Genomic DNA, 27375 nt, shown 5'->3' with positions numbered 1-27375 from the left:
AATAAGATATACACTATAGTGATTTCCTGCATTGTTCAAACCTAGTTTTTTACTGCACTACAACTTTATACTTACGTTTCCTTTCTTCTAAAGGTTTCCATCAAGTTGTAAGTGGCGATCACAGGAGGGCACTGGGCCAGGGTTCTCCTGGTGCCCCAGCAATAGGTGAGATAACTAAATCCTTTATACACTTATTTCATCCGTGCATGTTCAGGATCATATCTGATAAGGGTTTCAGCCCCTGCCCATGTGAGCTATACCAGCTAATTATAGTTAAATTTCTGAACATGGGCACAAACCATTTGATATGATATCGAAATGCAATTAACTGCATGTCTACCTTACTGCAAAGGTTCCCTAAGGTGCAACCAAGTTGACCTACTTACCACACAGTGCATTTCTAAACTATCACAATATACTTTTTGCTAATACAAAATACTCGTGTTAGCTTATGCCACTGCCTACTTCTTTTGGCACTCACTCTAAGCCCTTAATACTAAAAACCGATAGCCAAGCCTATTTTTAACACATATATTTGGATTTTTCTAGTTGCTGTTACAGCTTCAGTAACTTTTTTATTATTTCTCTACGGATGGCTAACAGATAGATTATACTTTACCCAAAACCATTTGCCTTCCAATGTCAAGTTGGGTCACCAGTCAACAACCCTCATGTATCTTTGTTAAGTGTGGATTCCCAGTTGAGCAGGTTCTCTCAATAGTGAAAACCATTTCTGTAAGAGCCGGTGACATCAAGGATGAAACACATTCTGTTTAGAAACAAGTCTGCTGCTATCTCCTATACTTCTGTTTGTTGCTCCTTTTTCTTTATTAATAAAAGTATTTGCATAAAAATGCACTCTTTGGCTCTTCAGAGTTCACCTGTTTCTGCAGCTTTTTCCCCCACATGAATCCCTACGAGTGTTTGTGATATCACAATTGGTTGCTGTGGAAATGATTAGATCACAAAGAGAGGATTATAATTTTTAGTAGGCAATATGCAGCAGTAAGAGATGAACTCTCATGCAAGGAGACCTAGTTTCTATGAAATTGTCAGAGTTTCATCTCTTTCTCTCATTCTGCATCATCACTAAGGAAAGAAAATATGTACAGGCAGTCCCCGAGTTACGCGGATCCGACTTACGTCGGATCTGCAGTTACGAACGGGGCCCTCTCCCTGGTCTCCAGCAGACCAGGGAGAGGAAGCAAAGCGGCGGAGCACGCGGGCAGCGGACAGCCCAGACGCGTCTGGGCTGTCTGCTGCCCGCGTGTTCCGCCGCTTTGCTCCCCATCCCCCTGGTCTGCAGACCAGGGGACGGGGAGCAAAGCAGAGCAAAGCCGCGGAGTTCGAGGGCAGCAGCACAGCCACGGCGTGTCTGGGCTGTCCCGCTGCCCCCGTGCTCCGCGGCTTTGCTCCAGATGCCTGTGGTACAGCAGCTGGGGCGCTGCTGGTTGGTCCTGTAACGCCGCTCTGGGCGCTACTGGACCAACCCGGCAGCACCCCAGCTGCTCTGCCCCAGGCGTCCTGATTCAGCCACTGCTGGTCAGTTTCAGCAGCGGCTGAATCAGGACGCCTGGGGCAGAGCAGTTTGGGTGCTGCTGGGTTGGTCCAGTAGCGCCGAGGAGCGGCGGCGCTACTGGACCAACCCAGCAGCACCCCAGCTGCTCTGCCCCAGGCATCCCCAAATCAGCTGCTGCTGAAACTGACCAGTGGCTGACTACAGGAAGCCCCTGCCCTGGGCTTCCTGGAATCAGCTGCTGATCAGTTTCAGCAGCAGCTGACTTGGGGATGCCTGGGGTTCTTAAGTTGAATCTGTATGTAAGTCAGAACTGGCATCCAGATTCAGCCGCTGTTGAAACTGATCAGTTTCAGCAGCGGCTGAATCTGGACGCCAGTTCCGACTTACATACATATTCAACTTAAGATCAAACCTACAGTCCCTATCTTGTACGTAACCCGGGGACTGCCTGTATTTCGACAGAAAGGCTGCCTAGGATGGCTTTCCAAGTGTTGTCAGCAGCTCTACTTCCTAAACCAACAATGAACTGAGATCACAACAGTGGTCTAAGTTTCTTAGACACCATAGTTACTTCTCATTGAAAATGCAATCTGATACATTACAATTTTAAAGCTGACATGGAAATAAGACATTATAAAATCTATAGCAAGACATCTCTCTCTTAGTTTAGTAATTTTCCTATGGTATGTTTTAGACTTTTGAAAAGATAGCTCACTTGATTACCCTATTCTGTTCATTCCCTTTGAAGCATCTGGCATTGGCCACTGTCAGATGAGCAAATACTGGGGTAGATGGACCACTGGTCTGACCCATGGCTATTCTTTTGAGACACTCAAGTGTTTTACAACAATACATTAGATACTTCTAGCACAGTGACTATGAAAGCAAAGTCAGTAATCACCAGGTACTATAGGGAAATACCTGTTCTCAGTGCCCAGCCTGGATAACTGGGCTGGCCATTGGGGTTGTCCATGGTAGCTGAGGGAGGAGATCTTCCGCCTCTACATATGCCTCCACTTCTCCCTTGGTGCTACTACAGAAGCCTTTGTAGCCCTGCATATGTGGGGTCAACACTGGAGTGTTCTGTGCAACAACAGAACAATTGTTACTGTTTCATCCAAATACCCACTTCATATGGTTGTGTGGGCACCCTTATGAAGCTGGATTCTGTAGGGATGCTGGGTGTCCGCATAACCTCTGGCTACAGTCTCTAAAAATTCTGTTTCTTGCCCCCTGAAAGGCACTGATTCATTGCTGCTTTAGGTATGGCCCGCTGAACCCATGGAGGAAGGAGCAGGATTTAGAGCTCAATAAGAGTCTTGTTACTGGGAATCTATTTACTGAGAAAACCTCATGTCTTAGTCAGCATGCCCTATCCCTGGTTCTCTTTGCAATATTCCATAGGATCTGCCACTGCTGCAGGAGACAAAGGGAGTTCAGTTCAAAGTTTGCTCAGAGGAAAGGCACATTTAAGAAGGCAGCAGCAATCATCACCCCCCACTCCAAATACCACACTGCAGTGATAGCACATAATACTGAAGCCAAGCCTAGTATGGAACTGAACTCCCAGATTTCTGAGTGAGGCGCAAGATGCTGCCCATAAAGCTATAGAGACAGCTTATATAAGGAGCTAAAGGTTCCAGGAGGGATATTAACTTCTCAAGGGAGTAAATTCTCAGGCAGTCTGTGCTGTAAAAAAGAAGAGAAGGTTATGTGAGACAGCAGGGGAAATAGAGAGCTTAATATGCATTTGCAGGTCACCCCTGATATTGTTGATGGCACCCGTCTGTTTATTACTCAACTGGCAGATGAATCCTCTCAGACTTTTTGTTTGAGAAATGGTTACCTTTCTGAGAATTTTAACACTGAAACACATTTTGTTTTGTTTTTAACAGTTGGTCAAACACAGTTAGACACAGACAGATGTTTTTCTTAATTTTGGAAACCCTTGATAGATACGCTTTCAGATGAGCTCTGCAAGGGATGATGGGATAGGGGCTGCGAGAGCTTTTATCAGCACAGAGCCAGATGTCTTCATTATGTCTTTTTCTTTCAGTGGATTCTGTCATTTTAATTTTTCCTTTCTTTTCTATTGCAATATTTTGTTCTGGTGAAAATGACAGGCTTTTGTTGCTGCTACTTTTTAAAAGTTTTGCGCATATAATATAAAATGTGATAAACTAACAATAATACTACACATACATAACAGCCTCTTTCATTTGCAAATGTCAAAACATTTTATAAACCTCAGTTATGCATTACTACTTGTAGCTGACAAGGCCATGAGCAGGTGAAGGAAGAATTCAGGCTACCAGTTACAGCTCGGTCCATGGTGGGCAGAGTCTCAGGAAATAAGTCAAGGGTCAGTAGTGGAGGGACAGAAGCCAAATGCCAGAGGCAGGAAGTAAACTAAAGATGTAAACCAGAAGCAGAGCCAGGGATCAGTTCCAGAGAGACACGAGCTATATGCCATAACTAAATGATCAACTAAAGTCACAGTCAGAGGGAAAAATGGGGAATGTAAACCAGAAGCAGAGGTGAGGTGTGTGTGGGGGGGGGGGGGGGCGAGGGCGGGGGAGAGGGCGGAAAGCATGTGGGATCATGTGGTATTCCCCTAGATGGATCATGTGTCCAGCTATATTTTAATTGCTGAAGCCCTCACTCTGACCTCTATCCCGTCTGGTCAGAAGTCTAAAGTCGGTGGAGATCAGGGACTGGAACAAGGGCAAGCACAATTGCAGACATGGTACACATTGAGCAGCTTCTGATCTGCTGTGGGGGGCCAAGTTTATCATCCAGGCTGCTAAACCAGCATCCAGTCAGGACTGTGGCCACTCTGTCAGTTCCAAAGCAGTGCAGCTGGACTCATGGATTATCTTGATGCAAAATTAATCAGGAAACAAGCCCGCAACTGGTCCCAGCTAGTCTGTTCCCTAACACAATTCCTTCTATGAAGTGTATTATTATCATCCCTATATTACAGAAGCCTCACCTGTCAGACAGGTTAATTCACTTGCCAAAGGGCACACAGGGAATCAGTAGCAGAACCAGGAATAGAGCTCAGCAATCCTAATTCTTCTATAAGTGCTGGTCCCTATGTGTATTCCACACGTGGATATGCATGCATGCCATGTGCCTCACACCGGAAGCTTTTTCAAGCAATGTTCATAGACCCACACATGTGCAGTATTTTCCCTCCGGACCAAGGGCATAAGGAGTGGTGCCAGTTAATGCCTCCTTCTTATTCCTGCATTGCCTGAGTCACAATCCTGTCCTCCTTCACTCTTGTAACCACTAAAAAAATATTGCAAAAATTTGATGTAAATCGTTGTCTTGTAGTTTAGAAATCTTGAAGACTCTTTGTCGCGATAGCAGAAAGGTCAAGGGGCCCAGTCATATCGTCACATGGAATTTCTAACTGTGTCTTGGGTTGCATAACAGAATACTATCCAGTAGCAAAGCTTCCCCTCCCTGGGAGCCTCACAGCTCACTCCATGTGAGCACAAGCAGCCTCCACAGCATCTTTATCAAACATCTCGAGGACATTTGCAAAGCCACAACTTGGCGAGCTGTCTGCACATGTATGGCACACTACACCCTGACTCAAGCAGCAGCTGCTGATGCAGCAGGAGTGGTTGTATTTCAGGCAGCTCTGCTCTGCTATCAGCTTCCTCACACCCACCTCCACACTTACCAGTGCATGCAAGAGACTCGTGTGGAATACACATAGGGATCAGCACTCCAAGAGGACGAAGTTATTTACTGCAACTGGAGATTATTCGAGATGTGTGGGTCCAGTCTGTATTCCACTACCCACCCTCCTTCTACTCTGCTTTGGACCTATTGCATTTTAGTAGAAGGATTCTTATAGCCTTAGTCAGGGAAGATACTGTGCACATTCAAGTCAAAAGAGCAGGGGTGAGGAACCTAAGGATCGGGGACCAGGTGTGGTCCCCGGCTTGCCTTGATCTGGCCCCCAAGGCTCAGGGCTCCCCTCCAGCATTGGGGAGCCTACTCTGGTGCTCCAGTCCCGCCCCCCGCTACACCACCACAGGGCTAGAGCACACAAAATCTAGTACGCTGGGCTCCCCTAGGCTCTGGTGTAGCAGAGGAACCCGGGGAGTGTCTTTCTCCTTCTCAGTTAGAGGCCACATCTGTGAGGGTTTGTTTAGGGTTTTTTTCGTCTCACTTATGTGCGGCCCCCAACTGATTTTTCTGTGGGTCAGCGGCCCCCGACCCCAAAAAAGTTCCCCACCTCTGCAATAGACACTGCTTGGAAAAACTTCCAAACTCAGGCACATGGTGTGCATTCATATCCACATGTGAAACATAGACAGTAACCACACCTCTTTCTGAAGCACTGACTTCAGTAAGTTATCTTAAAGCCATGACATGCTTCAAACACCCACCCAAAGACTACTGGTCTAATAAAAGATATTACCTCACTCAAAGACTGTCACCTCTTAGTACAAAACATTCTCCATAATGGGAGTTGAATTACTAATTGTTCTCGGGGCTTAGTGTGAATCAGTGGAGAAGACAGCCCAGTTCAACTTCACAAATTAACAACATTAATCATTAACCATAAAAAATTCAGAAATAATATTTTTAAAAGACAGCAGTTGATACTCAATGCAAAATAACACAGTGCCCCAAGGAGCCCTCTACTTGAGTCAAAATACATTTTTTAACTTCAATCTACTATATATTTGAGAGAATCTGTCTGTGTAGCTATCTGTCTGTCTGTTCAATAATTCCTCCTAAATGGTAAGAGCTAGGCCCACCACATTTGGTATGCAGCTTCCTCTTATCATAGCTTAATGCAAGGTAAGGGTTTGGGTTTGCCAGGACTATGGGATGTGCCTGGAATGTGATTGTTTCTTATAAAATGGAAAGAGAAGGCTCTGCTAGCAGGGACAGTTATACTGTAAAATGACCACAGGGAGGCAGAAAAGGATCAAAGATGGGAACTGGAACAGCTATAAGCCTATTGGGCCAGCAAAAGACAGGGGTGGAGAAGGGGACAGCTATCTACTATATATTTCAGAGAGTTTGTCTGTCTGTTTCTGTGTCTGTCTGTCCCCAGCCAGTAGACATGCACCCTTTTCCTGGCTATGGCTGCTGCAGTGGCCAGGGACAAACACTTCTCACCTGGCCACAAGCTGCTGCAGTGAGAGAGGATGAGAGTTGTCCTTTCTCCCTGGGGCAGCCTGCATAATGAACCCCTTCTTCCCAGACCCATGCCAAAACAATAATTTAAATGAAGAAAAACAAAAATTATTTAAGGACCTGAGTAACACTGAGTCAATCTTTTAGTATTTAATATAGAAAAGTCTTAGAGGTGTTTCTTCTACACCGGGGTGGGGAACCTTTTTTGGGTCGGGAGCCACTGACCCATAGAAAAATCAGTCAGGGGCCACACACAAGTGAGAAGCAAAAAAGAAAACCAAACCCTCATGGCCCCCCAACTGAGGCGAGACACCTCCCCCCCCCCCTCCACATTCCCTTCGGACACCAGAGCCTCGGGGGCCCAGGCTAGTAGATTTTGTGTACTCCAGTCCCACAATGGGACAGCAGGGGAACTGGAGCATGAATGCAGGCTCCCCACTGCTGGAGGGTAGCCCCAAGCCTCAGGGGCCAGATCCAGGCAAGCTGGGGGCTGCATCTGGCCCCCAGGCCTTAGGTTCTCCACCCTGTTCTACACCAAGATCTACTTGCAATAAGCAAATTGATAGTGTTAGGCTATTTAGTCTATCCACAGTGGCCTGGGATTTATTACCATGTATCACTCATTTCTAAACATAAATGAAAATAATAAATTGAGACTATCTCTGAGTCACAAACAAACTGGCATACAGATCTATTGTATTACTGGTGGATGTACTACTGCCCTCTAATGGATAGACTTGACAGGTTCCAGCAGGCTTATTGTGTCCAAAGTCCTATCACCCAGGCCTCTTTATGTTCAAATTAAAATGTACAAAAAATATTAATCATCAAACAAGTTACTCCATATAATTAATGTTATTGCCAGAGAGTCTGTACACAGGATCTGCCCTTCACTTTTACCATACTCTCTAATTAATCATTCTTTCCTATGCTCTATTCTACCAATACCCTGAGTCTTGATATTCTGGTCATCTCTTTCTCCCACAAACGATTCCCATATTCAGAACACTGATCTTGTGTCCCATGTAACTTCATGGATCTTCAGTCCCCTCTTCCAGGCTCACGTCTTGTACTCAGCTTTGTACTACCAACCGTCAGAACCTGTAGAATGTTCTTTCCAATGAAAATTAATGGTTTAATTGTCCTTCAAAAGTGTGGTTCCATCCTTTGAGCAAAAGGCATTCATGCTATGGCAAGCTGGCCCATAAACAGCCTTAACAGCACTAAAGATACCCCATGTATTATGGATATCCCCAAAATGCAGGAGTTCTTGTGCTTTCTCAGTCCACCATTTGTTCTTGAGTTCTCTGGTTTTATGTTGGATTTCCGCCTTCATTGGATTTGCACTTTAGCATGGGCTTCTCTCTTTGTCTTGTAATTTACATCATTCTGCCAAGCACAAATTGCCATTCTCTTCTCACTGATGAGCTGCTTGATTTCATCATCATTCTCATCAAACCAGTCCTGATTCTGTCTGGTGTGGTAGCCAATGATTTCCTCACAGGTATTGATGATCACTGCTCTCAGCTAGCTCCAATGTTCCTCAATTTCTTCCGGAAACTCTGATGGAAACTTTTCTTCTAAGACAGTTTGGAAGTGGTCACGCTTAATGGGGCCCTTCAGATCTTGAACCTTCAACTTGTGCCTGATCTGTTTCTTTTGCAGCCTCCATCTGGGGGCGATCTTCATTTTCATTGTGGACTGAATGAAGTGATGATCAGTCCAGCAGCCAGAAGCACTTATAATTGCTCTGCTGAGAAGTACGTCACAATGATCTCAAGCATGAACTATGACATAGTCGAAAAGATCTCAGGGCTTTGAATGTGGGTGTCTCCAAGATGTTTTGAACTTATTATGTCATAAAAGAATGTTTGTGATGGTAAGTTCATGTTCAGAACACTTGGTCAGGAGCAGGATTCCATTTGAGTTGCTTTTGCCAACTCCTTCTTTCCCAATTATTCTTTTCTACAAGTCTGAGTCTCTTCCAACACGTGCATTGAAATCCCCCAGAAGAATGATCTTATCTTCTTTAGGGGTCTCCAATAAAATGGTTTCCAGCTGAGAGTAGAAGTCTTCCTTTACAGCCTCATCGGCATCCATTGTTTGCTCATAGGCACTCTCACTAGTTACCTGTTGATTTTTAGAGAGCTTCAATTGACTGTTATAAGCTGCTCATTGATGCCTACGGGCAGCTCAGAGAGACACCTTCTTAATAACAAAGCCTACTCCATACAACTGAAGTTCATCTAAAGATTTTCCCTTCCAGAAGTAGGTGTATCCTCCTTTTTCCTCCCTCACCTGTCCTTCATCGGCTCTTCTAGTTTCGGACAAGGCAGCAATATCGATGTTAAACAATTCAATTTACAAGCAATGATAGTACATCCTGCTGGTCAGTCACTATCAGAGTTGTCCATCAGGGTACGTACATTCCAGGATCCAAAGTTTAAAAGTTTCTTACATTTTCGACTACTGGGGTGCTGATCCTACTGGATGAGGCTATCCAGCCAAGAGGAAAAGAGGCAAGACTATTTTTAGGGCACTTTTCCTAGCTCCCTCCCCATGTGAGGTGAGCAGAGTGGGTTCTAAAGAGGACTGCTCAGTCATGGGTGCAGCAGCCGAGATGCTCCACCTGCCTCAATCCTCAAGCAAGATGACTGAATCACACACACACCACCTGTGGGTCAGTCTATAACTAAGAACTTCCAAATCTCACTGTCCCGTTCCCATCGTCACTTGCTAATTGCCACCAGACTTTTGACTCCTGCGGGTGTTGTTTTCCCGAAAACTGGAAGATGCCTATGCAGGGCTTCTTTTAAAGTGAGGAGACTGGTGCACAACAGTCACAACACTGTCCTTGACAGATGGAGGGCTTGAAACCTATGGCATGGACACCACCATGATTGGAGATCCTCTATCTGCTGCAACCTTCGTCCGCCTTCACAGCCACTATAATATTACACAACAATTTCAACTCCATTGTGCAATTATCCTCCGTCTGTTCTGCCATTGAGGACTTCTTGGATCACACTTTGCCTGGAACCTTGTCCTTGACTTTTCTGCCATGGGTGACCCTAACGGAGTACATAACTCCAGGCAGTATCACTCTCAGTGGTCACTGAAACATGCAAGCCTCTCCACCACTATAAGGAGATTATCTATGGAAAGGATGAAGATCTTCTTAATCGTAATTCCATGGTTGCAGGTGAAGTTCTTGAGCAAATCCCCCAACGACCTTCTAGGGATAAGCTCAGAGACCCTCCCAATTTGAATAAGGTATACAGTGTCATCAAGCACATGAAGAACAACAAGGCAGCAGGTCCAGATGGGATACCCACTGAAATCTTTAAAGACGGTGGACAAGAGTTAATTTGGCACCTCAGCCTGCTTATCCTTAAAATTGGGATAAAAGATGAGATACCCAGTGAAATGAGGGATGCCTTGATTGTTGTTCTCTTTTTTATAAAGGGGATAAAACAGACTATGGAATCTATCATGGTATCTCTCTCCGTGCTGTTGCAGGGAAAGTTCTGGCACAGATCCTTGCAACCTGTCTTCTGCCCCTGTCAGAAGAAATTTTACCAGAGTCACAGAGTGCCTTCCGCCCATGTCACTGAACTACAGATATGATTTTCATTGCACAGCAGCTGCAAGAGAAGTGTCAAGAGCAAAACCAACCACTCTACATGGCTTTTATTGATCTAACTAAAGCTTTTGACTCAGTGATTTGCTGTACCTTTTGGACTGTACTTTCGAAGAGTGGGTGCCCTGATAAATACATCAATGTCCTGAAGTTGCTTCATGACAACATGAAAGCGACTGTTCTGAGCAGCACTGGCTCCCAGTGTGAACCTTTCAAAGTGCAAACAGGAATCAAACAGGGCTGTATCATCACCCCAACCATGTTTGTGGTCTTTATTGCCGTCATTTTCAACTTAAGTGCTGGGAAGCCGCCAGCTGGAGTTGAAATCATCTACAAAATGGATGGAAAGCTGTTTAGGCTTAGCAGGCTGAAAAGTAAGAGTAAGATATCCACATTTATCGTGGAATTTCAGTATGTTGATGACAATGCAATTTTTGCCCACTCAGAGAAAGATCTTCAGGATATCTTGAATGTGTTTGTTGATGCTTATGCATGTCTTCGTCTCACCCTCAACATCAAGAAAACCAAAGCGTTCCATAAGCCCTCTCCAAATGAGGTACTATGTACCCCATCTATTAAAATCAATGGAGAGGCACTGGAGAATGTGGACCATTTTGTCTACCGTGGAAGTTATCTTTCCTCCAAGGCAGATATTGATGTAGAAATCCAACATCATCTGAGCTGTGCCCTTGCAGCCTTTGCTTGTTTATGGCACAGGATTTTTGAAGATCATGACATTCGAACAGACACCAAACTTCTTGTCTATCAAGCCGTCAATCTCCCAACACTACTGTATGGGTCTGGAACCTGGACAACTTACAGACTTTACTTGGAAGTCCTTGAGAAGTATCACCAACGGTGCCTCCACAAGATCTTGAAGATGAAATGGGAAGACAGGTGCATTAGCATCAGCATTCTAGAAGAAGCAAAGACCATGGGTATTGAGACAATGACCATTTATCAGCAAAGTCACTGGACTGGCCACATTGTTCGGATGCCAAACCATCGCCTCCCAAAACAGGTCCTGTTTTCTTAGCTGAAAGGAAACCGTTACGTGGGAGGACAACGGAAGTGTTATAAGGACTTGCTAAAGGATAACTTAAAGAAGTGCAACATTGATGTTGACACTTGGGAGACACTTGCCCAGGATCACTCGAAATGGAGACCAGTCATATGCAATGGCTCCCTGCATTTTGAATTTGCTCACTGACATGCTGAAGAGGAAAAGAGGCACAGGAAGAAGGAGAGACTGACTTCTAGTCATGGTCAACAGCCTTCTGCTGTACCTGGAAACATCTGTCTTCACTGTAATCGAACTTGTGGTTCAAGGATTGGCCTTATCAGCCACCTGACAGTCCACAAATTCCCATGGAAAATGATCATACTTGGCAACGAGTGATCGCCCATCATCATCATCATCACCAACATTCATCCTAGACATTGTCCAAGCCAAAAATATTACTTAAGAATCACAAGCCCAGGAAGCTTTAACAAGACACATTCCTAACACTCAGCTTATCTTTCAATATTCCTTTGTTGTGACCTTCCAGTAACTCCCATTCCCTCTCCCTTTGCTCATCTTCTCCCTCATTGGGTCAGTCTAATTTAGATTTTAAACTGTCCAGTGCAGGGATAAGTCACTTGATTTGTCAGTAAACCACCTGTACTATTGCATCTTCATCAAGTGATGTCTCCAGTGTAGGGGCTCACCAACTTCCATCTTTTGCTGTCAACATACTTTCACTCTTCTTTGCATACAAGTCCATCTGATGACACTTCCAATGTAATGGTTCTCTTTCTTCCTGTCCCTGGTTTTCCTGTGATCTTGCCTGATAGGCCGAGTGCTGAAAAGGCCACAAAATGATGTTAGTCTCTTACTTTGGATCTCAAATAATTTTACTCTTCTTAAATTAATCCCTCCCATCACGTCTTCATTCACATCTATAGGTATAGCACTGGAGCAGCACAGCTATACCAATACAGCTGCACAACTACAGCACCTCTGGTGAAGGTGCTCCATGCTGACAAGAGTGTTCTCTAGTCAACCTAAAAAAACTACCTCCGTGAGCGGTAGAAGTTCTCTCACTGACAAAGCAATGTGCACACCGGTGCTTATGCTGGTGCAACTCATGCCACTCAGGAGGGTGGTTTATTCCCACCCCGAGTGACATAAGTTATGGCAACATACGTTGTCCATGTGTAGCACTTCAGCATTCTAGTGCAGATATGCTGTTTTAAATGTTGACAACACAGAAGTCTTTGGAAGTTCTTGAATGTATCTTTTAAAACCTGTATCTCTCTCTTGATTTCTTAATCACATCTTGCCTGATGTCATTAGATCCCTTAAATAGGGGAACCTATTCACTTGTTCTACCACTCAACCACCAAAATATAGATGTCCTTCTTTGTGCACCACTGTTTGTTTATTTATTTAATACCACATAAATAATAAAAATAAAAGTGTAATTAAAAACAAATAGCTCTTCCCTGTGCTCTGAACACCATCAACTTCAAGGAACAACATGAAGTGTAAGCCTTGTGAACCCCTCTTTTTCTTCATCCTATATCTTGTTGTGTCAATCATCCTGTGCTGGAATGGAGGTTGACAAGGAATATAAGAAAGAATGCCAAAGAAAAAAGGCATAGAAATGCTTCCTATCGTCACTACCATCAGCCAAGTCTCCTTCAAATTTGGATAGCAGAGAGCCCCTCTCTGCAACGAGAAGATCTGATAATAAAGTACCAGCCAAGTGATCACCCATGCACTATATCAACAATTGTTCCAGATAGTGGGAGTCTTCCATTCCAGCCCTTTCACCTTAGCAAATGGTAAATGGTCTCAGAACCCAATTAGGACCATAGAAACAGGAGCATGATCACATGTAGACTACTGTGAACAATTCTATGAATTGTTATAAGAATGAGTAGCATGCAATAGACCTGCTAGGCTGTCAGAATGGTACTGCGTGCTACCACAGACAATTAATGTTACTGCACTTTTACCTACTGTAGCTATCACTGTACTTAATATAGGTAGGATCTCAGGAAGAACAACTTTTGCAATCAGGAGTACTCCATAGATGATTTCCTACACTAGTCCCATAAAGTCTAGGAATTAGCAGGTCTTAAACTTTTTGATGGGAGCTAGAGTCAGAAAGGCAATTTCTCAGATGATTCAGTTTCAGAGATTGTGAAACGTACCTTGCTTTCCAGGTGCAACGTAACAAGCACTAAGAGCAAACTTCATTTGTGCTTTTTTGATTATTGTGACTGTCTTCCTGTATGTTTGTATAGTTCCTAGATGAATGGGGCCATAATCCTGACAGCTCTATGCATGCTACCATAATAACTAATATATACAGGCAGTCCCCAGGTTACATGGATCCGACTTACATCGGATCCCTACTTACAAACAGGGTGAGGCAACCCCGCACTAGCTGCTTCCCCCCAGCAGACCAGGGAGACGCGGAACGGCTTTTCTCAGCAGACACCTCAGCTTGAGAATAAAGGACTGAGGGAAGTGAGGTGTGGGAGAATAAAACTGAGCTCTGGAGAAATGTTTGGCTAGAGTTTCCCCTACAATATGTACCAGTTCCGACTTACATACAAATTCAACTTAAGAACAAACCTACAGTCCCTATCTTGTACGTAACCCGGGGACTGCCTGTATATGAATAGTAATAATGGATAAGAAACTGATGTGAAAACAAGTTTTCACTTTATTACTGATCTAAGACAAAATAACATTTGGTTGTTGTTTTGTTGACAGAAGGAACTATTGATTTGCAAACAGAAATATATACCCCAATTGTGCACTTATGTACACGCTTAAATTTATTCACAGCCCTGCGCCAGGACCACTCAATGTGCACATGCTAGAGAGTGCATTTACACAGCACCCTAAATGCAAAATAAGATACACAATTTGCATACCTCAATTTTAATCTATTTCAAAATAGCTTTTCTGAAACTTGGCACGCCTATACAGCGCCAAATTTCAAACTAATGCACTATTTCGAGTCATCCCTTATCCCTCGTGCAATGAGGTTTACTGGAATGGCGAAATAGCATGCCTGTTATTTCAAAAAATATTTCAAAAAATATTTTGAAATAACAGGTGGCTTGTGTAGACATGGCATATCCTAAAATAACTATGCAGTGTTCATGTACCCTAAATGTATGCATGCTTGCAGGACAGAGGCAACACTGTTTGACTCCAGAGGAGCAAAATCCTTCTAGCTGGCAGAACTACCTCCTAAAGGAGCCAGTGGCACAATGAATAACGATCACTCAGAAGCCAGTGGGTCTGAATCTTGCCTTAGTCATGAGTTATAGCAACTAGATGTCCCTTAGCTTGAAACAAAGCAGGATAGTTTTCAGCAATCAGACACCACAGTGATTATGCTGCATAAAAACCTAAACGGAAACAAAACTTTTACAATGGGCATATTTCTAGACCAACCAGCACTGAAAGAAATGGAAACTAAAAGGGGAAAGGACCTTTTAGGTCATCTGGTTTGCAGCCTTGCCAGTTGTTTTGTGCAGGCCAGTCCCAAGGGGAGCATGTGGCCTGGGGCAACCCTCTCCCCCCTCCCGGCCCCACCCAGTGTCCCAGGCACTAGGGCTGCGGAAACCCCCACTACCACAGGCCCTGCCCTTGATCCACCTTTCCTCAAGCCCCATCTTTGCTCCACCCTCATCCTGCCCCTTTACCCCCTTCCCCAAGCAACACAGTTTGGAGGATTATGGGGGCCTGATGCAGCAGCAGCTGGGTTTGCCTCTCCCTGGCACTCACCATGAGGGTGGCAGGAGCTGAGGAGCGCAGCAGCCTGTTCCGCCCCACCGCTCTCCCAGCCCGCTGTGCCTCACTTCTCTACATCAGCAGAGGAGCAGAGCACCCAGAGGCTCCACTTCCTGCCACCGCTGAGAAGCTGAGCGCAGTAGATCGGGAGACGGTGGTGGGGCGGAGCGAACTATCCAGTCACACTGGAGCGGGAGGTGTGATCCCTGCTGCCAGAGTGTCTGGCCCCCTAATTCTCCAGGATCTCTCCTGTCCATAGGACTAGGGTTGCCAGGTGTCTGGTTTTCGCCTAGACAATTCAGTATTCAGGTCCCCCGTACAGTAAAAAACCCCAGAAAATACCAGACATGTGAAATGTCCAGTATTTCCTGTTTCCCTCCAATGGAAGTGCGGCAGGGACAATTCTTCCCTGCCAGGTCTGGTGGGTGCAGAGGAGTGTGTAGCATGGGGCCATTTAAAGGCACAGCGCCCTCTCGCTCTCTCTCTCTTTTTTTTTTTTTTTTTTTTTTGCTTAACAACTTTGGTCTCCCCCTTTTATTTTCCCAAAAGAATTTTTTCCGGGTGTTTTTTTTTGGGGGGAGGGTATTTTTGTTAAACCATCTGGCAACCCTACACAGGACAGTTGGGGCGGCCGCCACAGGGCCTCCAAAAGCGCGAGGCCTGGGGCAACCGCCCCGGATCATGCTGCGGGGGGGGGGGGGGGGGGTCTGGGCCTGCGTCATATGTGGGCTCCTTCACTAACCGCTCCCTGAGGCGGCTGTTGCAAGCCCGCCACTGGCAGGCGCGGGGGGGGGGGGGCGAAGCTCCTGGAGCGAGCATCGAGCAAGGCACCGAAAGCGCAGCCGCCGGGCACCGCGCCCGCCCTGGGGAGCGGACACCTTCTGCCTGCCCCGGGGAGCTGCAGTCCCCGCCCGCCCCCCGCAGCAGCGGCTGCCTAGCAACGCTCTCCCGGGCGCCGGCTCCCTGCCCTGCGCGCCCCCGCACCGGCCGCTCCCCTCCCCCACCGCTCCATGCGAGGCCAAGCGGGTGACCCCGCAGCAGGCGCGCGGGGGTGGGGGAGCACTAGCAGCCCCTCCTCCACCCCCACGTCCGCACTGCCACAACCGCCGTACAGTGACGTCACCCACAGAAGGGGAGGACCTCAAGATGGCAGCGTCCATAGAGTAGAGTGCGCGTGCGCGCGCGGCTAAATCAAGCTCGTGGGAGGAGGTGGTTCCAGGGAGCCGCCGCTCTATGGGTTCCCTGTGGCCGCCCGGAGCGATTAGCGGGGGACGCTTCCGGGGCAGAGGCGGCTGCATGAGGGCCCGGGCAGAGAGGTGAGGAGGGGAAAGCAGGGGGGGCAGGAGACCGCTTGCAAGGGGGGCTCCAGTAGTGGGGGGCTCCAGTGTGTGTGTGTGGGGGGGGGCGAAGGGGGGGGCTGTGTGCTGTGGAGTAAATGGGAATGAGACATGTTGTTGTGTAGGGGGCTCCCGTGCTTGTTGGGTGGGATGGAGGAGACGCTTGTCTGCACGCTGTGCAGGATGCCAGATGTGCCCAGGAGTGACCAGACTGCAGGTGTGGAAAATGGCAAGGGAGGGTAATAGGCACCTGTATAAAACAAAGTCCTTTCGTATAAAATCCCAATGTCAGAGCATGCCATCTCTAACTGTAGCATACCTTAGTGGAGGCTAGGGATGTTAAAAATTCATGAGGTTAATCGACTATTCAATTAACTGATATTTATCGGTTATTTGCCTATTCTTTAGTCCAGTGGTCCCCAACACAGTGCCCACAGGGCCATTTGTGTGTGCCCACCAAGTGCTCGGGGCTGGCTTGGCCCCGGGCACGTGGTGCATGCATTGTGCCGGAACTGGCCCGGGCGCATGGTAAGCGCCGGCCCCGGGAGCACCACGAATTGGCCACTCGTGCCCCGGGTGCGCGGCGCTTGGAGGGTGGAGGGCACCGGGCGCGCAGCGCTTGGGGGGGGAGGGGTGCCGGCCCCGGGCGCACAGCGCTTGGGGGAAGAGGGAGCGCCGGCCCTAGGTGCGTGGCATTTGGAGGGAGCGCCAGTGCGCGGCACTTGCAGGGGGGGCCCAGCCCCGGGAACGCGGTGCTTGCGGGGGGGCCCCCGCCCCCCAGCATGCGGCTATGGGGGGGAGCCGCCCGCCCCAGGGCGTGCATGTGTCCCTGCCCTCTGGCGCCCGGCAGGCGAACAGTCACGCCCCCTGACGCCCGGCAGCCTCTAAAGGTTGGGGACCACTGCTTTAGTCCTTGGGGGTGAGGTCAGCAGCCAGAGCACTCTGGCCCCACTCCAGAGGAGCCCCCTGCCACTCCATGCTGCTGCCTCTTTATCAGAGGCAGCGGTGTTGGGTACCAAGCAGGAGCTGATCTGTGAGGGGAGACAGTTTAAAAACCAGCTCTCCTCACAGACCAGCTGACTGTCATCCTGCGCTGCTGCTTCTGATACAGAGGCAGCGCAGGGTGGCAGAAGTTCAGTCCAGCGGTTGGGGTTTGAGCTCCCGAACCAGGCATGAGCCAGAAGTGAGCTGGGCTGCCTACCTCCTAATATACTTTAAATGCAGAGCCATAGCAGGGGTAGCTGGGACTGAGCTGGGCTGCTGTCCAATCTGCTAAAAAATTTACTGGTTGGGGGGGAGGGGCAGGTAGAGGAAATGTGTATAGTCTATAGCATTAATGAATAAACTTTTGCTTATCAGTTAATTGACTACACTATTACATCCCTAGCGTAGGGGGTGAATTTAGTCCCCTTGTTCTATACAAGTGATTCCCACCCACATGGGATTTCCTAGTGGTTACTGCAGGCATTTGCAATTGGTGCTTGCTATGGCATCCATTAGGGCAAGGATGGGGAACTTAAAGCCCCGGGGGCCGGATGTGGCCCTCATCTTGCCTGGATTTGGCCCCCAAAGCCCAGGGCTGTCCCATCCTCAGCATGGGGGAGCCCATGCTGGAGCTCCATCTCCATCTCTACCCTCTCCCTTGCGGGGCTGGAGCACCCAAAATCTACTAGCCTGGGTCCCACTAAACTCTGGTGTGTGAGGGGAATGTGGGGAGGGTCTTTCATCAGTCAGGGGCTGAGGATTTGAGGTCTTTTTTCATTTTTTGCTTCTCACTTGTGAGCAGCCCCCAACTGATGTTTTGGGGGGGTCAGCAGCCCTTGACCAAAAAAGGTTCCCCACAGCTGCATTAAGGTATTGTGAGTTCTGGATGCTGCAATATTAAAAATGTTTTGTTAATTTAAAAAAAAAATCTTGACTTTTTAAAATAAAACTAGTGGGGACATTTTTACCTAAACCTATTCTTCTTGTTTGGCAAAATCTAACCAATGCCTCCAACCTAGAATGCTAGTGTCCTTCCTCTTCATGGAAAGCACTTGAAAACAATGTAGTGTCCTTAAAATGGGTAGCAATGTAACATTAGAAATTAGTTCATATTTTATCAGAAGCTGTTGAAAGGAGAGAGGTGGTTATTGCTGTTGGGGATCACTTTTCTGCTTCTAGTCCTCTTGCATTGTTGCCTCTCTGAAGTTGCTGTGAAGTTAAAAATTATATTAATAAGGGAGAACTAATCCTGTGGCTTGCAAGTCTTTTTTAAAAAATTACTGTGGATGCCAGGGTGGAGCAACGGGGAGAAGCAGTAGGGGAGGAGTTAGTAGGAGCAGAAGAGGGGGATAGCCGGGCATTCAACAAGAAAAGGAGTGGGAAGGACAGTGAAGGAGTGGGATATGGTCAGGGCAAACAACCTATCGAAAACAGAGTTCAGTGTTAATCTGCTAACTTTGTCTGATAACATCACTATCACCCAGAAGTGTATGTCAGCTTGGCTACTGTTGCTAGCTGCTTCTGCTGTGGAAGTCTCTTGCTCCCTAGGATGGCTCTATAGTAAATGCTATTACTTTTACTTTCCTTTACCGTATTTTGTGTTATGATATATTGAAGGAACATTATATTTAAGTGGAAATGAGCAGAAATGTGTTTGCATGCTCCTTGCTGGGTAGCAATGTTTGGTTTCTGATTAACTAGTTTATCTTATTTTGACATTAGATATTAGTAAAATGGTATTTTCCCTTGAATTGTTCATAATTCAGACTGTGTCCTAACCTCCCCCCCAGTTTGACCTTAATAATGCTAAGAGATTAATAGTGGCTGATTAATTTGATTGCACATACACATTTTGCTTGTTGGTTGAACTTGTTTTCCTTTCCTATTCTGTAGTGAAAATCAGAAGTAACTTCTAAAGAGGGAAAGGGAACAATTCCCAAGTCTGTTAGTGAGCAAAAATGGGAGAGACATAGGCCAGTATACCTGTCAGATATACAAAGAAGTTCAGAAGTATACCGAGGACTATAAAACAAGAGTTGAGCTATGTACAAATAAGAGAGAGAAGTGAAACCCTGCCCCTCCCCTGTTCCAGATATGCCAAATACTCACAAATTCAATTGAAACGAATGGGAGCTACAAGCATTCAAACCCTCTTAAAATCAGGCCAGCTCCTAGTGAGCAAAAACTACAGTATCATTTATCTTTCACTTACTATGTTCAGACTTTCCATCTGCTTCTCACAGAAATTCAGGTCACTGGAGGAAATCTGTTTGCATAGCTCTTCTGACATTTTGTGGGAGTTTTCAACTTTTACCTGTTTAATCTCTTGGGTATTCTTAGATTGGATAGGATTAGCTAAAGACTCTGACCATGGATTAAGCTATTAAGAATATCCAAATAGAGGCTAGTAAATTAAAAGCCCATCACTAGTAGGAGTGTTAAAAACAGATAATTGTGTAATCACTGAGATTTTCAGTGGTTACACACACCTGCAGTGTGGGGCAGCAGCCGGCTCTTTGGCTCCTGATACAGGGTGACAGCTGGCTCCCCAGGAGTGGGGTGGGAGCCTGGGTATAACCCTGGATGGTAACCAATAAGCCCAAGCTTAACTGTTCAAACCATTATACATTTACATCCCTAATCATTGGTCTGTTGTCTTGCACCTTCTGGAAGCTAAAAGTGGTTTAATCTCTCCTGGCACAATGTGAAAAGAAGACTGGAGAGGGTTAGTTGTGGAACAGTACAGTGCATTGGTATCTATGCAGGTGGTGGTCAAAGCAAAATAATAATAATCGAGTCTCCTGCTCCTTTTCAGGTATGACCTACAAATGCATATCTGTTTAGAAAGGGTCAGTGATTCAGGATGGCACTGTGATGTTCTCCAGTTGCGGGAGAACAATAGTCACTGTAGCATAGGAGAGGCTTAAGTTAACCATGGGCCACACATTGTAAAGTTATGATAAACTGAGTTGCTCGACTGCATTTGTTCCAGAGCTGCTCTGTTCTCCCCTAAGAATACTACTTTGCTTTAAAGCCTCAGATACTTTGCTTGCCCTCCTTTTGTGGTGGTTCTCATATTCTCTTTTGACCCAGAATACTTCTTTGTTATGTGTATGCTAGACTCACTTCTTCCCCTTGTTTCATCTAGCTATTTAGCACCTTATCAAACCTAAGGAGGTGATTATGTATCAGCTCCTCCACTATGTAGAAGCCCAGGTGGGGTAATATTACTTCAAGATAGTTTTATTAAAATGTTTCCAATTCATTTAATTAACTCTGCTTGGCTCTGTCCTCCTGATTGTTTCACTGTTGCTTTTATACATCTCTTTAATATTTTATGTTCCTCTTGACTCTGTTGTTGGTTTCTGGATGCCATTGTGAAGTGCTTTTAAAAGAGAACAAGTACTTAAAGTTAAGCTAGTGCTCATGAAAGAAGGCTGACTGCTCTAGAGATTTAAAACATCACTATTCACCAAACAGGCATGGTATGGGCAGCACAGGGGGGGTTGAAGGTACAGGCAGTCCCCGGGTTACGTCAGTCCGACTTAAGTCAAACCCCTAGTTATGAACCGGGGGGGGGGGGGGGGGGGGCGCTGTCGCCGCCTCTGGCGGAGCAGGGGGCGCTTCCCCCCAGCAGACCAGGGAGACGCGGAGCGGCTTTTCTCGCCGCGGAGGACGCGGGCAGTGGGACCGCCGAGACGCACCGCAGTCCCGCCGCCCGCGTCCTCCGCAGCAAGAAAAGCCGCTCCGCGTCTCCCTGGTCTGCTGGGGGGGGGGCAGCTAGTGCGCCCCCCCCCCCCCCCCCGAGCAGACCAGGCTTTTCTCACCGACGCCCGGGGTAAAGCAGCTGGGGGGCTGCCGGGTTGGTCCCACAGCGCCGAGGTGCGGCACTGCGGGGACCTACCCAGCAGCGCCCCAGCTGCTCTGTCCCAGGCGTTCAGATTCAGCCGCTGTTGAAACTGATCAGCGGCTGATTCCAGGAAGCCCGGGGCAGAGCAGCTCTGCCTCGGGCTTCCTGTAGTCAGCCACTGGTCAGTTTCAGCAGCAGCTGACTTGGGAACACCTGGTGCAGAGCAGCTGGGGTGCTGCCAGGTTGGTCCAGTAGCGCCGAGGAGTGGCGCTGCGGGACCAACCCAGCAGCACCCCAGCAGCTCTGCCCCAGGCGTGTCCGATTCAGCCGCTGCTGGTCAGTTTCAACAGCGGCTGAATCTGGACGCCCGTTCCGATTTATATACAAATTCAACTTAAGAACAAACCTACGGTCCCTATCTTGTACGTAACCCGGTGACTGCCTGTATAACAGGATCATGGGAATCCAGTATGAAATTGTTCATTAACCCTGTAAGACATAGGAGCTTCAGGGGGTAGCCGAGTTAGTCTGTTACAGGAAAAAAAACCAGCAAGCAAATGGTCTGGTAGCACTGGTAGACCATTTGCTTGCTGTTTTTTTTCCCCTGTAAAACATAAGTTGCTAAAACTTCACCACCAGGAATATTTCAAGCAAGGATTGTACCTCTGTGCCTCATACAGTTCTTCCCCATTGGAGCTGACTGCACTAATATAGAAAAGCAGATCTAATTCTCTTCTATGTATGTTTTGTTTCTCTTTCTGTAGGATTGACAGCTATAAACTAGAGTATCAGAGGAGCAATATACTGATAAAGGCAAGACAAAAGGGTTCATCTTGTTCTTCTCTTCCTTCTCTCATTTGTCTCATCTTGTTTAGCTGCTTCTCCATTGATTCCCTGCAAGTAGAATGAAACTAATAGGGTTACCAACTTCATTAAGTCAACAGTAGCAGCTTAAGAATTATTCTGTGGGTAAGAACAAATTTAATTAGGAAGAAAGATGAGGAAAGAAATGGGGAGGGAAAAATGTGTAGAGAGGAAGAGATCTGAAGAAAAATGTCAAAAGAATCATTTGGATGGGAAGAGAGAATTGCTCTTGCTCTAGCAACAAGGGCTAAGAGTTGATACTCTGAAAGCGTCTTATATTCTAAAGATACCATCTGGCTGCTTGAAGAAGCGGAGGTGAGGGACAAGTATCCTACTGTCTTTGGTTGGAGGGAAGTGTGCTAAAGAGTTGGAGGAGGGAGATGGGGAAGTGCTTCAAACAAAAATAGAGATATGAGAGAAAACTGGACAGAAAACATGGTTATGATGAAAAACATGCATAAAATCCAAAGAGATGAGGATTGGGAGAAAAAAATGGAGGTATTAATTTCCTAATTGTATAGAAATCAATGGAAGTTAGGTGCCTAAAAGCGTTTTGAGGATGTTGGCCTGAGTCTCCATGCCATTTAATCCCTAGCTTCTCTGCAAAGACTACTAAATTAAGCGATGTCTCTATATTGTGAGATGTATACTAGAAAGTAAACTAATAGGGTTGACAAACCTCATATGTGCTAAAAGTGGTACCTAATGTGTATTATAGTTATGACAATGACATTGGCATCAGCTGTGTGGCAATGAGAAATGCAGCCTCAAGCATGCCCCTCATCCCATGTGAACTGCAAGTGTGATGTGAGGGTCGAAAACAGGATCATATTGGCAAATGCTTAGGATACTGGAACATCTCCAAGAGCTGGAGTATTTTTCTCTTTCTTTTGTAGGAAAGTGTGTATGTGTGTGCGTGTCCATTCATTGCCGGAAGATGTCTGCTCTTTCTAATTATGCCTTGCGGATGGCCCGCTTGAGTGCCCGGATATTTGGAGAAGTTGTCAGGCCAACAGACAGTAAGTCCATGAAAGTAGTGAAGCTGTTCAGTGAGCAGCCTCTTGCCAAACGGAAGGAGGTCTACGATTGGTATCCCCCTCACAACACTTACTTCGCGCTAATGAAGAAACTCCGCTTCTTTGGCCTCTACAGGTAATGTGTGTAATGGGGATGGGGGAGGGATGGACTGGGCAACAAGGACTTGTGGATTTTCTTACGTTTGTGTTAAAACAGCAGCAGAAATACTAAAATGAGGCCGTTCAGAAGATAGCCGCTCTGCATAGAAGAAGCAGGGTTTTTTGTTTTTTTTTTGCTGTTTGGTGTGGGAGGACTAAAGTAAAATGAGGCTTGGTTGGTTGTTCTCTTGCACTGAGCCTTTTCTGCGCAAAAGATTGTAGACCAATGGGAGTAGTTAAGCAATTGCGTGTAAAGATGGGACATGCTTCTTCTAGTTCTTTGGGGTAGGGGCCTTAACTCTTAAGTCAGGCGTGGGGAACCTAAGGCCTGGGGGCTGGATGCGGCCCCTGGCTTGTCTGGATCTGGCCCTTGAGGCTGAGTGCTCCTCCCACATGATTGGGGAACCTGTGCTGGTACTCCAGCCTCCCTCCACTCCTTGTGGGGCTGAAACACTCTGAATCTACTGGCCTGGGCCCTGCTAGGCGCTGATGTGCGAGGGGACCATGGGAAGTGTCTTTCTCCTTCTCAGTCAGGAGCCATGTTATTGAGGGTGCAATGATGGGTTTTACGTTTTTTGCTTCTCTCATTTGATTTTTTTTCTTGCGGTTCAGTGGCCCCCAACCCGAAAAAGGTTCCCCACTCCTGCTTCAAGAAGTCATTGCTTTGCAAATCTGATGAATGATGGGTATGAAGTCTGACTGCAGGTCAGAAGTTAAAGCAGTAATTGGGCTGTTCTTTCAAGGAGCTGCAAAAGATAGATAGCATATTAACACACCAATATCCTGCTTCTGACTACTTCAGCACCTATCCTTGAAATTTTGGAGGGAGGCCTTCAGTGGTGATTGGTAGTTCTTCACGTTTTAAAAAACTAGGTCACCTTCAAACCATCGGAAGTGAAAGAAAATTGTTTTCCAAAAATAGGAGGACAAAATTGACTAGAAACATTTATATTCAAGCTGCTAAATAAGTATTACAATTTTGAATAAGAAAACACTGAATTGATTACTTGTAGATGTTTTCTGAGGAAATTAAATGCAGCCCTTGCTTTGGCCAAGTGGCATGGAATTTGTAGGAGCTTCTTTAATAGTTAGGTTTTGTTTCTATTGTTTAGTACGGTATAGTGACCATACAGGCATTTCCTGCATGTATCCTAGAGTAGGGGTTTCTCAAACTGCGGGGACAGGACCTGTCAGGGTTGCGAGGTTACTACATGGAGATCATGAGCTGTCAACCCCACCCCAAATCCCACTTTGCCTACAACATTTATAATGGTTTTAAACATATATTAAAAAGTGTTGATAACCACTATCATAAAGTACCCTCCACTTGGCACAAAAAGCCAAACTGTGACCATGCACCGTAAGTGTCATGTTTTTTATGTATACTCAGTGCTCAGGTGTGCTACTCGGAAACAAATGTGGCCGGCAGTAGATGTTAGATACGGATAGGCAGAGATCGAGGAGATCTAAGAATAATTCATATACTTTTTGGAAGTATTAAACATATCAGTGTACCAGTCTTAGACAAGTTTCAGGTGCTGCTACCCATTTTCCACTACTAAGTTACTAAGGATGGAAGGTGAATTGCAATTTATTCAAAGGGTTCTTTAAGATGTATTTTTCCTATCCTTCCAATTCCCACTCCTGTTCATTTTTTGGACTGTTTTTTACAGCACCTAGCATGGCATCCTGCATCATGACTGGGACTCCTAGACACTATGATAATACAGATAAATAATAAAGATCCCACTGATATAGGTTCCTCCAGAACCCATCAGTGAAATCAATTGAGACAAAGCCAGATATAACTATAGCCCACCCTGCCTCTCTTCTCAAGAGCTAATGACCCTAACTTGAGTCTCTGTATGGCATTACAACATATGAACTGTACTTCTGAGCTAGCTTGGAGAGGGGAAATTCTGATTTTCATCTCTTGTTCACTTTTTTTATTCCCATTTTAGCAGAATGGATCAGTAAATACATTGTAAGAAATATATGCCTTTTATGAGCAACAAATGAATCTTGTTAATTCCATAAATACCAAAGCAAATCTTTCAAATAATTCTGTGTTTGCAATAATTTTGCTAACAGTAAATGTACTGAGATTCAATATAGGCTTAATTCTCTAACACATCTCAATAACCATCAGACTTGCCTAGGAATAAATATGGCTCTGGGGGCTGGAGAGCACTGGATAAACAACAGGACTGCAAGCCAGGAGATATGCATATTGTTTCTTTTTCCCTCACTTACTTGCTGTGACTCTGAACAAGTCCTTTCCCCGTAAGTCTTAGTTTCCCGCACCTTTGAAAGTGGAATAACATGTCCTCCCTCACATGTTGGTGATAAGCTTAATTCCTTAAGTACTTGGAGATTTTTAAACAGAAGGTGTTGCTGTAGTGCAAAATATCATGTTTTTGTTGGTGGTGGTTTGTTTGATTCCTGAAGTAAAATACATTAGGATGGGGTGGGGTACCTCAGGCCTGGGGGCTGGATGTGGCCCTTGGCTTGCCTGGATCCAGGCCCCAAGGCTCAGCTCCCCCGCTCCCCAAGTATTGGGGAGCCTGCGCTGGTGCTCCAGTCCTCCTGTTGCCCACCCATGGGACTGAAGCACACAGAATCTACTGGGCTGCAGCCCTCTAGACTAAGGTATGTAAGGGAAGTGTCTTTCTCCTCATTTGGGGGCCACAGTGAGGGTTTTTTCCCCTCTTCTCACTTGTGTATGGCCCCCAACTGATTTTTTCCATGGATCAGTGTTCTCCCCTTCCCCCCCCCCCCCCCCCCCCAAAAAAGGTTCCCTACCTCTGCATTAGGATAATGTACATGATGTATGTTTACTTCAGGTCTCATTCTGTTTTGTGTACATCTCCCCATTCTTGAAAGTGGGAATCTTCCATTCTCAGTGGGACATATTGGCCACTGGAACCCCCCAGTGTATTTTTGTTCTTTTGGAAAGAGTTAAATTTAACCTTCTTCCCTCTCTTTTCTCCAACTAGAGATGAACATCAAGATTTTAAGGAAGAGATGAGACGACTGAAGAAGCTCCGTGGTAAAGGAAAGCCCAAGAAAGGAGAAGGAAAGAGAGCTACCAAGAAGAAATAATGCTACTTTGGAAATTCAATAGACTACTTTGGAAATGTCAGAGCAAAAGCAACCCTAGTCCTTTGTTCCCAGCCAGGAGGTGGCTTTGTATGCAGCTGAGTTAATAGCTGCAAGGGAAGGGGCATAAGCAGTCTCCTGGTTATTAAACTCTGACTTGAACTCTGTTTTAACTAGGTCTCTGAGCGCTCAAGAGTTGGAGGGATGATTTTTTTCACCAGTAACTGTATGTATGGAAATAATTCAGTATGTACCAGCACCCATGGTGGTGATGATTTTGGGGTTTCAGTTGCTATGCCTTTCTACCTGAGTCCGTAATAAAAAAAACTGGACTACATATTTGCCATAAACTTCTGCTGCTTTCAGTACTTGTTTCTTTGGCTTTTTACTTTTGCCAAATACTGTATGTATTACCTTCTTTCATTCATTAAGTACATTGTATCTGCTTATATTGATCCCCTTGCTGTTTGATTCAACTTGGTAAGAATTATGCCTTCTGCTACTATGTAGCTGGGAAGATCAATTTATACCAGCCCTGCCCTTTACCTAGTTGGTTGCTTTTATTTAATGATAGAAAAGTTAATTTGCATTATGCACTAAAGGGCACTTTTTGGTCCTCTCCCTGCCCACAGCAGGCTCATTGTAGTGTGTGTAATTAAATCTACAGATGATAGAAATTGTGGTGTGAGGATTCTAAATGGCTTCCAAGTTCTGGACCCTACCAATGAATTACTCTGTTAGATATATTTTACTTCAAAAGGAGATCAGACAAGCTGTTTGTCTGTAAACACATTGTATGTATTATTAGAAGACTTACCTAGTCTTGCCCTGGTCCAGCCCGGGGTGGGCTCTGCACCCTGACTGTTGGCTTTTCCTTGAATTAGGTGGTGCCAGACAGGGGGGAGGAAAGGGGTGTGCCCTAGTAACCAGCTTTTCC

At 45.9% G+C, this 27375-nt stretch overlaps 1 protein-coding gene across 3 annotated transcripts; it reads left to right on the top strand.

The window, feature by feature from the left end:
- Nucleotides 1-16303: 16303 nt before the first annotated feature.
- Nucleotides 16304-27115, top strand: MRPS33 (mitochondrial ribosomal protein S33). 3 transcript variants are annotated; one of them, XM_075939861.1, is made up of 4 exons: nt 16347-16445; nt 22065-22113; nt 23061-23316; nt 26336-27115. In XM_075939861.1, the coding sequence occupies exons 3-4, from the start codon at nt 23102-23104 to the stop codon at nt 26439-26441; spliced, it is 321 nt and encodes a 106-aa protein (XP_075795976.1). In that variant the 5' UTR covers nt 16347-16445; nt 22065-22113; nt 23061-23101; the 3' UTR covers nt 26442-27115. The 3 variants fall into 3 exon arrangements, with proteins under 3 accessions (XP_075795966.1, XP_075795984.1, XP_075795976.1); XM_075939851.1 differs by lacking the exon at nt 22065-22113 and having other exon boundaries at nt 16304-16445; XM_075939869.1 differs by lacking the exons at nt 16347-16445; nt 22065-22113 and adding an exon at nt 16315-16338.
- The last annotated feature ends 260 nt before the right edge of the window (nt 27116-27375 follow it).

The sequence above is a fragment of the Pelodiscus sinensis genome, chromosome 1 (genome assembly GCF_049634645.1).
Source record: "Pelodiscus sinensis isolate JC-2024 chromosome 1, ASM4963464v1, whole genome shotgun sequence".
NCBI classification, from domain to species: Eukaryota; Metazoa; Chordata; order Testudines; family Trionychidae; genus Pelodiscus; species Pelodiscus sinensis.
The sequence above is the reverse complement of the archived record's forward strand: the minus strand, read 5'-3'. Positions and strand labels throughout refer to the sequence as shown.

Excerpts from the sequence above, each read along its gene's own strand:
- MRPS33 (XM_075939851.1), top strand. The coding sequence starts at position 23,102 with ATGTCTGCTCTTTCTAATTATGCCTTGCGGATGGCCCGCTTGAGTGCC. Across the intron at positions 23,317-26,335 it reads CGCTTCTTTGGCCTCTACAG|AGATGAACATCAAGATTTTA; the intron begins GTAATGTGTGTA and ends TTCTCCAACTAG.